This window comes from Dermacentor variabilis, chromosome 3 (genome assembly GCF_050947875.1).
Source record: "Dermacentor variabilis isolate Ectoservices chromosome 3, ASM5094787v1, whole genome shotgun sequence".
NCBI classification, from domain to species: Eukaryota; Metazoa; Arthropoda; class Arachnida; order Ixodida; family Ixodidae; genus Dermacentor; species Dermacentor variabilis.
Genome location: NC_134570.1, coordinates 213,298,151 through 213,310,693, shown reverse-complemented (window position 1 = coordinate 213,310,693; position 12,543 = coordinate 213,298,151). Strand labels below are relative to the sequence as shown.

At 47.3% G+C, this 12,543-nt stretch overlaps 1 protein-coding gene across 1 annotated transcript in view; it reads left to right on the top strand.

Moving 5' to 3' along the window:
- Positions 1 to 12,211, top strand: part of LOC142575014 (uncharacterized) — a 168,314-nt gene extending 156,103 nt beyond the window's left edge. The window contains exons 9-10 of the mRNA XM_075683990.1: positions 11,159 to 11,254; positions 12,191 to 12,211. Of these exons, the coding sequence (XP_075540105.1) occupies positions 11,159 to 11,254; positions 12,191 to 12,211 (117 nt within the window). The remainder of the gene's footprint in view (positions 1 to 11,158; positions 11,255 to 12,190) is intronic.
- Positions 12,212 to 12,543: the final 332 nt, after the last annotated feature.

Here is a 12,543-nt window from a genome sequence, read left to right as displayed (position 1 = left end):
CTCCAGGTCAGTGAGCATGCATTGCAATTGGTCTCCTGAGTTGCTAAGCAAGGCAATATCATCAGCGAATCGCAAGTTGCTAAGGTATTCTCCATCAACTTTTATCCCCAATTCTTCCCACTCCAGGCCTCTGAATACCTCCTGTAAACATGCTGTGAATAGCATTGGAGATATCGTATCTCCCTGTCTGACGCCTTTCTTTATAGGGATTTTGTTGCTTTCTTTGTGGAGGACTACGGTGGCTGTGGAGCCGCTATAGATATCTTCCAGTATCTTTACATATGGCTCATCTACACCCTGATTCCGTAATGCCTCCATGACTGCTGAGGTTTCGACTGAATCAAACGCTTTCTCGTAATCAATGAAAGCTATATATAAGGGTTGGTTATATTCTGCACATTTCTCTATCACTTGATTGATAGTGTGAATATGGTCTATTGTTGAGTAGCCTTTACGGAATCCTGCCTGGTCCTTTGGTTGACAGAAGTCTAAGGTGTTCCTGATTCTATTTGCGATTACCTTAGTAAATACTTTGTAGGCAACGGACAGTAAGCTGATCGGTCTATAATTTTTCAAGTCTTTGGCGTCCCCTTTCTTATGGATTAGGATTATGTTAGCGTCCTTCCAAGATTCCGGTACGCTCGAGGTTATGAGGCATTGCGTATACAGGGTGGCCAGTTTCTCTAGAACAATCTGACCACCATCCTTCAACAAATCTGCTGTTACCTGATCCCCCCCGGCTGCCTTCCCCCTTTGCATAGCTCCTAAGGCTTTCTTTACTTCTTCTGGCGTTACCTGTGGGATTTCGAATTCCTCTAGGCTATTCTCTCTTCCACTATCGTCGTGGGTGCCACTGGTACTGTATAAATCTCTATAGAACTCCTCAGCCACTTGAACTATCTCATCCATATTAGTAACGATATTGCCGGCTTCGTCTCTTAACGCACACATCTGATTCTTGCCTATTCCTAGTTTCTTCTTCACTGTTTTTAGGCTTCCTCCGTTCCTGAGAGCCTGTTCAATTCTATCCATATTATAGTTCCTGATGTCCGCTGTCTTACGCTTGTTGATTAACTTAGAAAGTTCTGCCAGTTCTATTCTAGCTGTAGGGTTAGAGGCTTTCATACATTGGCGTTTCTTGATCAGATCTTTCGTCTCCTGCGATAGCTTACTGGTTTCCTGTCTAACGGAGTTACCACCGACTTCTATTGCGCACTCCTTAATGGTTCCCATGAGATAGTCGTTCATTGCTTCAACACTAAGGTCCTCTTCCTGAGTTAAAGCCGAATACCTGTTCTGTAGCTTGATCCGGAATTCCTCTAGTTTCCCTCTTACCGCTAATTCATTGATTGGCTTCTTGTGTACCAGTTTCTTCCGTTCCCTCCTCAAGTCTAGGCTAATTCGAGTTCTTACCATCCTATGGTCACTGCAGCGTACCTTGCCGAGTACGTCTACATCTTGTATGATGCCAGGGTTCGCGCAGAGTATGAAGTCGATTTCATTTCTAGTCTCACCATTCGGGCTCCTCCACGTCCACTTTCGACTAACCCGCTTGCGGAAAAAGGTGTTCATTATCCGCATATTATTCTGTTCTGCAAACTCTACTAATAATTCTCCTCTGCTATTCCTAGAGCCTATGCCATATTCCCCCACTGACTTGTCTCCAGCCTGCTTCTTGCCTACCCTGGCATTGAAGTCGCCCATCAGTATAGTGTATTTTGTTTTGACTTTACCCATCGCCGATTCCACGTCTTCATAAAAGCTTTCGACTTCCTGGTCATCATGACTGCATGTAGGGGCATAGACTTGTACCACCTTCAATTTGTACCTCTTATTAAGTTTCACAACAAGACCTGCCACCCTCTCGTTAATGCTATAGAATTCCTGTATGTTACAAGCTATTTCCTTATTAATCAGGAATCCGACTCCTAGTTCTCGCCTCTCCGCTAAGCCCCGGTAACACAGTACATGCCCGCTTTTTAGCACTGTATATGCTTCTTTTGTCCTCCTAACCTCACTGAGCCCTATTATATCCCATTTACTACCCTCTAATTCCTCCAATAATACTGCTAGACTCGCCTCACTAGATAGCGTTCTAACGTTAAACGTTGCCAGGTTCAGATTCCAATGGCGGCCTGTCCGGAGCCAGGTATTCTTAGCACCCTCTGCAGCGTTACAGATCTGACCGCCGCCGTGGTCAGTTGCTTCGCGGCTGCTGGGGACTGAGGGCCGGGGTTTGATTGTTGTATTCATATAGGAGGTTGTGGCCAAGTACTGCACCAGGGTGGCCAATCCTGCTCTGGTGAGAGAGTGCGTTACCGGTTCTGGTCACCGGGATCAGGCCGCACTCCAGGCCTGTTTGTGCAATTTCTCAACACACGGTTTCTTTTTTCTTTTTTTTTTGTATTTCCCGGAGGAGAATTGCGCGGCACCGGGATTTGAATCACGGTCCCCTTGCACTGGAGACGGATACTCTACCGTCCCCGCAGGAGTTAAATTAAAATTTGAATTATGGTGTTTTGCGTGACAAAAACCACTTTCTGATTATGCACGCCGTAGTGGAGGACTCCGAAAATTTCGACCACCTGGGGTTCTTTAACGTGCACCTAATTCTAAGTACACGGGTGTTTTCGCATTTCGCCCCCATCGAAATGCGGCCGCCGTGGCCGGGGTCCGATCCCGCGACCTCGTGCTCAGCAGTCTAACACCATGACCACTGAGCAACCACGGCGGGTCCCGCAGGAGTTGTACGCCTCATTTAACCTACAGTGGCGCCCTATTTGATCAGTCAAGGTGGACCAATCTGAGCTCGGTTATACCGCATGGATGGCACTCGGCTAGAGAACCTGGTATTTATGACCTGCACATGTGTGGCCACACATAATTGAGGATATAGAATTTTTTTTTTTAGGAGGGTTTCCGTACTGTGATAAAAGGAAGAAAAATACCTTTAAAAAAAAAAGGAACATAACATGTGATTTGAACTCGTGATCCTTCAATGTTGCCCGGAAAGGTAGCTCAGTCGGTTGGCTGCCAAGGATATCGGGACTTAAACATACATTTTATGCGGATGACATTACTCTATGGGCAACAAGGGGAAGCGACGCACAATTGGAGGAAACTTTACAACAGGCAGTGAATATTGTGGAGGAGCTTTGGATATTGTGGAGATTGTGGAGGAGGCAGGACTCTCGTGCTCTCAGCCCAAGTCCGAGCTTTTTGTGCTTAGGCATAAACATAGAGGAATACATGCGAGGCACTATGTGCCACCACCGCCGCTGAAGGTGAAAGTGGGAGGTGCACCGGTCGCTGAGGTCCAAACGATCAGGATCCTGGGGCTGCATCTGCAGACTAACAAGAAGAATAGGGAGGCCTTGGAAAGGCTTAAAAATACGGTCAATGCTACCGTGAGACTTATCAGGAGAATCGCCACTCGTAAGCAAGGGGTCAAGGAAAAGGACTTGTGTAAGCTGGTACAGGCGTTTGTGCTCAGTAGAATACTGTATGCGACGCCTTAAAAGAAGATGGACGCGACGGAGAAAGGCAACGTGGAGGCTATGATTAGGCAGGCGTATAAGGCGACCCTTCGGTTGCCTAACGATACGTCTACCGAAAGGCTGCTGGGATTAGGGGTGCACAAAACCCTGGAGGAACTGCGGGAAGCACACTTGGTGATGCCGCTCAGTAGACTTTCAAAAACGAGAGTAGGGAGGGATATATTGGAGAGGATCGGCATTGGTGTTGATCCTCCAGCCGGGGACAAGTCAGGTGAAGCGAGAAATGCACAAGGGCTTGTACATAAAACCTTTGCCTAAAAATATGCATCCGATACATCACGGGAACCACAGGAATGCAAGAGCCAGAGCTTTACATGCTAAGTATGGGAAGTACAACGGGGCAGTCTACGCAGATGTCGCCGAGTATAAGAACAAGGACGCATTTGCAGTTGTGGTGGTCGTCGGGCAGGGACGCTTAGTCACCTCTGGATCAGTCAAAACCCGCTACTCAGAAACTGCAGAGGAGGCGGCGATAGTGCTAGCTATAGGTAATACTAAAGCTGACCTGATTTTCAGTGACTCCGAAACAGCCATCCGAAATTTGGCGAGGGGCAGAATCTCTGTCACAGCAGCAGGATTACTAAATCGGGCCACGGGGCGAGGGACTACGGAGGTGGAAATTGTCTGGGTATCGGCACACTCTGGGAACCCTAGGAACGATGCGGCTCACATGAATCTTCGAGGTTTCGTCAGCCGAGCAGGTGAGCCGGACGTTCCGTGGAGGTCCACGAGAGATGGGCTGGTGTCCTTTCACGACATTACTAACCATTACAAACTTGAGCGGAGAATACCGGACAAGCAATTGGTGAAGGCGCAGGAAAGCGTCTGGCGAAGATTGCAGACGAGATCGTTCTATAACCCATACATGTTAAACAAAATCTACCCGGATGTTCAGCCGGAATGCAAATGGTGCCAGGAACTGGCCACCTATGACCACATATTATGGAGCTGTAGCATAGCGCCGCCACCGGCAGATATTATGCGTGATCCTTCTCTCGAGCAGTGGGAGGCTGTGTTGGCCAGCTCAGACCCGGTCGTCCAGACCAGGGACGTGGAGTGGGCCACCCAGGGCGCCGTCAGCCATGAGCTGATAGCCATCTAGCACGGAATCGTCCGCACATGCGTTCTGACGAAAATAAAGTTTTTCGATCCATCCATGGATCAAGTGAGTACAATCGCGTATTTCTTAAATGTGGCTCATTCCATTGCGACGCGGTGCACTGCCGAGCAAGTAGGCGGAGCTTCCGTGCTGCGTCAGTTCTAGAAAGTGGAATTGGGACATGGTGTTCCTCAGTATGGGCTGAGCGGGTAGCTTGATTCGCCCGTTCATTGCCGATAATCCCGCAGTGACTTGGAAGCCACTGGAAGGTTATTTCATGGCCTGCATCACTTATATGGCGTAACGTCTGTGTAATATGAAATATTAGTTGTTCATGCTTTCCGCGTCGTAAAGGTGACAGTAGAGACTGCAGTTCCGCCTTCGAATCCCAGAATACCGTCCACTTGTGTGGCAGTTCATGTGATGAAGGGCAGTAAGGAGCGCTGCGAGCTCTGCTGCCGTCGATGTTGTCGCATGGGTCGTCTTAAATTTGATTGTTGTAGTTTTCGCTGGTATGACGATTGCCGCCGCGGAGGTCTTTGGAAGGACAGATGCATCAATATAAATATGCGTAGAGTCACGGTAGTTCTTGAACAAATACAGTAGCTTGATATGTTCAAGGACTGGTGATTATAGATCAGCTTTTTTCGAGATGCCAGGTATTGTGAGGTTGATTTTTGGCTGAGCGAAGCACCATGGAGGAATCGAAGGTCTCGCAGCTGGATTGGAACAAGCTGGCAATGATTCATGATATGCGGTTATCGTTTGGCTCAAAGATGTGTGTGACCTGTCCGCTGGTAGAGAGGCTAAGTAGTGACGAAGAGTCCTAGCTAGATGCCTTATATGGGTCCTGAGAGCTTCATTTGCAATGTGGGTCTTCACAAAGTGGTCTCTAGCGATTTCTATCGTAGTCACTGTTGAAGCACTCTGAGGCAGGCCTAGACAGATGCGGAGCGCTTGAGCCTGAAGACTTTGTAGTGTGCGCAGATTAATTTTACCTGTGTTGCTTATTGCTGGCAAGCTGTATCGCAGAAATCCTAGAAAAGCACCCTGTACAGTTGTAACATGGCATTTGTCCACATTCGCCCAGGTCTTGCCAGCGAAAAACTTGAACAGGTGGCAGATGCCTGTCAACCGTTTTTTCACGTATGTTCCGGGAGGGCTCCTTGACAAGTGCCTGTCGTTTAAGACACCTAGAAAATTCTACGATCGGACCTGTCGTATAATTTAGCCATTTATTATTACGCTGTAGTTTGCCATGGGTTTGCGAGTAAATGGCACTAGTGCGCTTTTCTAGGAGGAAATTTCCAGGCCTCGATTACGGAGGTAGATAGTAGTTTGTGTGACGCCTGTCTGAATTCTCGCTTGTAACTTAGGCGTGTTACTGCAAACGTCCATATGCAGATGCCATCCGCGTACATTGATAGCCTGAATGTGGTTGGCATGTGCTCATGGAGAGCAATTAGTGTTAGATTAAACAACACAGGGCTAAGCACAACGCCCTGGGGGACGCCGTGGTAGCTATAATGTAGACAAGTATGGCCTTCTTCGGTGCTTTCAAAAAATGATCGCATGGAGAGATAGAGCCGTATCTATTGAAACATCCGAGCACCCACTACTACCTCTGCGAGAGCAGAGAGGATGGCCTCATGCGTAACGTTGTCATACGTCCCTTTAACGTCGAGGAATAAAGAAGCGCAGAGACGCTCGCGGTATTTCTCATGCTGAATGTAGGTTACCAGGTCGACGACGTTGTAGATCGATGATGGACCACGTCGAAAGCCCGCCATGGCATCCGGATAGGTGTTGTGGTACTGCAAGTACCACTCCAGGCGTCCTAGAACCACCCTCTCCATTACTTTGCCCGCACAGCTCCCCAAAGCAATCGGGCGATGTGATGACAGTTCCAACGGCGACTTGCCAGGCTTCAGCAGTGGAACAAGGCGACTTGTCTTCCAGGTTGTTGGTAGCATGCCATCTCTCCAAGATTCACTGTACAACTCAAGTAGAACACCTCTCGCTCGCTCCCCCAAGTGACACAGAGCTCGGTAGGAAATTCCGTCAGGTCCTGGCGCTGATGTGCGGCTACGCAAAGGTAATGCTGCGTAAAGTTCGTGGATTGAGAATGGTAGATTCATGCGGTGATCACGTGGTGGCGGACAACTACTCGAAGGCGATGGAATGTTGGTAGCTGTGAGTTGGTCGGATAATCTGGCGCACAAATCCTCTGCCACGTCCATCTCCGATCTCTTTCAGAGAGGGCAAGAGCCTTGAATGGGAATCGCTGTACGGGCAGTGTCTGGAGGCCGCGCAACGTGAGATAAAGGCTTGCGTGGAGCTAGCGACTTACAGAAGGCAGTCCAACTTTGCGATTCGAGCTTGTCTAACCGTCGCTGGATCTATTTTTGCGTGCGTCTGGTGGTCCGTAAATGGTCCAATGTCTTCGTACGCCGGTATCTTCGTTCAGCACGTCGTCGGATTGCTCGAAGTCGTTCTAGTTCTACATCAAATTCCGTCAATTTCTAAGCGCATGTGAGAGTACGCTTCATGTCTTGCATCGCGCTCTTGATTGCCTCTTCCAAATCGAAAGATAGATTGTCGTCGCAGTGTTCTTTCATGATAGACTGAAATTTAGACCAGTTCACTTTTTGGATGGTATCCCGTATTTTGGAAGGTGACAATCCTCTGATCTTGATGTACGGGGAGATATGGTCGCTTCCGTGCGTCTCAATGTCCGCAAACCACCCTGCATGTCTGACAAGGCTTCGTGAGACGAAAGCCAAGTCAAGACAGCTGCTGTACATGGAGCGACGTAAGAACGTAGGACTCGTATCCTTCAGCAGCCAAAGTTCATTACTAGGGGCGAAAGATACCAGAGCTCTGCCTTTTGCATTGATCTTCGGACTTCCCCAGAGTATGATGGGCGTTGAAATCTCCAATAATAACCCAGGGATTGGGAGTTGAGGAAAAAATGTCTCGCAGTCTTTTGTGATCAAATCGACTTGACGGAGATAAGTAGGCGCCCACAAAAATAAAGGCCAAATACTTTTTCCTTACGTTTAGGCATATATATTGATTGTCGTCATTAGGTGGTACAGGCTGATGAATGTAGGTGAGGTCACAGCGAATAAACACTAAAACCTTACTGTTTTCACCAACAATTGACAACATAAACGATTCATATCCAGAAAGCCTGATCGTGTTCGATAAGGTTCGGCTCGCAAATGATGACGATGGGAAACATAATGGCATACACGAAGCGACGGAAATCCGAAAGGCGCGCTCTGAGTCCACGGGCATTCCACTGAAAAATATCTGCTTCTCGGACCTCATCTCTAAAAGACAGTGGCTCTGGAACCATGATGTACTCAAGGGTTGCCAGCACCGGTCTCAGAGTGTCCAGTACTTGAAGCGCACTTCTGGCAGACGGTGTGGGCATGTTGCTTAGCAACACGCGAATGGCATTCAGTATTGACTTAATAAGAGGTATCACTCGCTCATCTGTTTTCCGCGACTCCTCGGATACAGCACCTTGCTGTACTGCGGGTGGCTTCTTCTGCGGCTCTTGTGGCGGTCATGTACGCGGAAGTGGCGGCCATTCCTTTGTAGAGAGAAATCTGGCAGTTTTCGACCTTTCAACATGGGTGTTTGGAGTGCTGGAAACTTCCGCTGATGGTGCTGCTGGACGAGTTGACTTTTCTTGAAAAGTTTATGTTTTCCGTCGTGAAGACCTTCGACGGGGACGTCGTCTTCGCCGCACTTTCACAGCGGCCTCTTTGTGGGTACAGTTGTCTCTCGCCATTTGTTTAAAAATGGTGATCTCTTTCTTGATCTGGGGAGAGTTTTTGGAAGAGGCGCAGGGATCACCCCGATAGTTAGGACAGTTCAACGTTGTTGCGTTGCAGTTGTCTTCTGAGTGGGGTCACGGCCGAATTTCTGCAAACATCCTACACATGGCCAATCTTCTGACTATTGAAGCATTGCATTGGACTTGGAATAAATGGTCGAACCTGGTGGCGAAAGTGGCCGACCTTCACGTAGGATGGAAGGCAGTCGCCTTTGAACCTTATCCTCACACATTGTGTGTTGCCGATGCGACCAACATGCACAATGACGTTGTGTTCCCTTGCTGGTTTAATGAGAACTGGGAGGGCTGCATTAGGTATTTCATTGTCAATATCATGTATGACTCCTGTTATTGTGGCACCACTCGATGGCGCAATGGAGCGGACCTTAATGTTTTCCAGCTGCGCTACATGTTGTAGTATATTCAGCGCGCTCGGGTTCATCACATCGATTGCCAGGGTGTTCCGCCTAGTGTTTGTCCTGACATCCTTGATCTCGTTCGGTACGGTGTTTTCTAGAAACACGGAGAGTGTTTGCCTGTTGAGGACGCGCAGGTTGCCAGTAGCGTTCTGTGGCACAAACAGGATGGAGTGAGGCCATCGTTGAGGCGCTGTTTTCACGGTGTTCGAGCTGGAAGCCAAAGATGAGTTGAGAATTCTTCGTTTGGCCTTGCGATACTGGAGCTGCCTTCCGAGGACTCTTCACCTGATGCAGAGAACAGCTCTGTGTCCTCGCTATCACTCGACGTATTTCCTCGCTTCCTCGAACCGATATCCGCGGGTGAATGTGACCCGGGAGGGTCCTCGGGGTGTTGTACATCCATCACCCCGATGGAGCGGGCGGTAGGCCCCACAGGTGCAGTGAGAAGTCCGGAAAAGCACAGAGACGGGCGAGATGTGTTCCGCAAGAGAAGCACTTCGTCTTCCAGGAGTGTCAAACTTTGTTCACTAGTTATGTGCTGGCCATGTTGTCTTACCGAGCAGACAACTTGAGCCACTGTGTACGCGCCCAGTCAGAACTTGCTGCTGGCTGCTGGCTGGAAGAGTAAACAACTTGGATTACTGGGTTGGTTGGGTTGTGCCACTGGACCCGAATGCACAACTTGGATATGTGATATCGGTATGCGCCCGTTCCCAGTCCAGGCGAGTAAGGCAGCTCATTGGCCTAGTCAAGCTGTTTTTCCAATAGCTTTTAACCTTTGGTATCCACCAGAGCACTTGTAATTCTGGAAATAAAATTAAACTGAGATTGAAATTGGTTGGCGCGCCTACAGGGGGAGCAGGGCGCGGCAGCTGCAAGCGTCCCATCCACAAAAGGTTCTTCTGCGTCGAGCGCATTCGCTTGAAGAATAGCCATTGTAACAAAGTGGCAGCCGAGGAATACTATGAATATAGAAGGTTGCAGCGGAGGTTCAATTCGTGGGCGCCGATTGCAACATATAATGCCGTGGTTATTTCCCACAGTATGCTGCATTATGTATTACGGGTAGCGCTCCCCTTTCCACCTTGCACGCACGCAGGAGCCAATCGGCACTTCGAGCGCCACTTCCTCAAGGACGATTTGGGAACTCGGTGCAGCGTCAGTGCTCGCCTTTGGCTCCGAGGCCCAGCGCCTCAATGACAGCGCCTCTAAAAGCTACTTGTCAAGAGCTAAAAATACAAGAACGATAGCGGTGTTGACCAGAGTTTTGGACTGCACTATCCTTGGAATCGGCCCATGAAACTATACCAATCAATCAATCAATCAATCAATCAATCAATCAATCAATCAATCAATCAATCAATCAATCAATCAATCAATCAATCAATCAATCAATCAATCAATCAATCAATCAATCAGTCAATCAATCTTTTAATTTCTCTGGAATATAGAAAGAAGGCAGGTCTAAAAGACAGGACAGGACTGAAAGGGGGCAGGACCGAGATCCTGCCTCCTTTTCAACTTGGCAGTACAAGAGACCAACAAAAAAAGATAAATATTCCAACAAACAAACATTCGAGGAATAAGAGAATAGAAAGCACGAGGTAAGAAACAGCGGTATTCATTGCAGTACAAAAGAAAATGGCAACGTGCCATTGGAAAGAGAAGCAAAATAATTATATAAATCATTGTACTATCATTACATAAGCATGCTCAGGAAGAATTGTTTAATAAGAATACTTGAATGTTAAAAGGTTCAAACATTTCTTGGTATACCTTATTTGATAACATGGGCAGAGTATACGATATAGATTATTCGGTGTAACATGCTCTAGGTGTCGGAACTAACCACAGTTCTTAATGTCTACTCAGCAGAATAAGGGTGTTTTTTGGAAGTTCTGCCAGTTGACGAATATAATTTTCATCACTTCCTGAAGAAGATTTGAAAGTCAATTCTGCAATTGTATAAAGCACATACTGGTAAGATGTCATATTTAAATGAGAGGTCACGCATTGGGAAACAGTAAGGGACACCTGAAATGCACCTCACAGCTCTTTTTTGATGAAGGTGTAACTTGGAGAAATTAGTGATACGCGTAGATAACACCGAGTGCAGAAGTTATATTGCTCTGATATAATTGGTCTGATAACTACTTAGACAGTCACAAGGAATTGCGGTTAGGTCCTAAAGAATTTTCAAGGCATGAAACTAATTATGCTCCTATCTGTGTCACAGCTAACGCAGTTGCTGGGAGTGGTGGGCGGCTACATGGGCTTCTGGATGGAGCTGTCCACTCTCAAGGTTGTCTGGCGACTCGTCATAGCGCTTCAGGTAGGATCTATTTGTTCTGGTACGTGCTAGAAGAGTTTCGCGTGCTGCGAAAGGAGCCAGGTCGCGAGAATTAAGGTGGTTATGCAGAGGAATGCAGTAGACATTGAATAATGAGAGCACAGTGTCTAACGAAACTCCTTCTTTAGCAGGTGCAATGAAAAGTTCAGTTTCCTGAAATAAATGACAGAAATTGAAACGTTCATCGCGTATACTCATCCGTTTGAATCTCTTGTGACATATAACGCCTTCGAGCACTTCCATAAGACGTTTCCAGTAAAGCCCGTACTTCACCCATTGGCTGCGCATGCGCGTAAGAAAATAATGTTTCCCCCATGTTCAATAAATCTAACGCCGGTGTTCGATCTGTATTTCGTGCAACTATCGCCCAGCTTTTTCAAAATCTTCCTGAACAAAGACTTTGCACGTGGCCTTTTTCCTCCGTGGCCCCCGTAGGTGCCTATGTTTCGGTGGATGAAGAGCTTTATTTATTTGTATAGTATATTGTAACGGATATACGAAAGGCAATGAGGAGGAAGATAACCAAACGAACGAAGAGCTTTGGATGCCGGACTACGCTATCACTATCATTCATCTCCTGTAAATAAATCAATTTCGTCACAACTCCTTCACATTGCAAAGGTGGCACATACAGCTACACCAAACTAGCCCTCGTCAAGGTACTCCTAAAGTTCATTTATATAATTGTTTGTTTGTTTGCTATGACCTCAGGGAGAAATGACATTACGTAGAGGTCATTTGAAAAGAACAGCACTCGACCGTGCAACGCGAACTATCAGTACGAAAATGAACATTGAAACAAAAGCAGTGAATAATTTTTGGTCATAAAGCTACGCCGCCGTTGGGCTGGTAGATTACAGCTCCCGGGCGCCTGTTGCTGGTACTCACGGATGGTTGATCACGATTCGGTGCTGGCAGGCAAAGCTGGTCGTCACCTGAGCGAGATTATCTGACGCGGGGGTCGCTCCTCTGTTTGACAACTTTCACAGTGGCTGTCTTGTACGACAGTGGAGTAGAGAAAAAAAGAAAGCTGATGCAATCCGTGATAATTAATGTAATAAATGCGAATTCCAACACCAAGTGTGCGTCATGCGATATCAAGCTTATAGCAGAAAGACTCGTAATCTTTATAACATAAACACATACGCCATATTATTATGAAACTGCTCAACTATCTCGAAAAGATGAACGTCCTTAAAAACTGTCACAAACTTAAAAATTCTGACTTCCATATTTCCGAGGATTTTCCATACGCATGCGATCAATCAGAA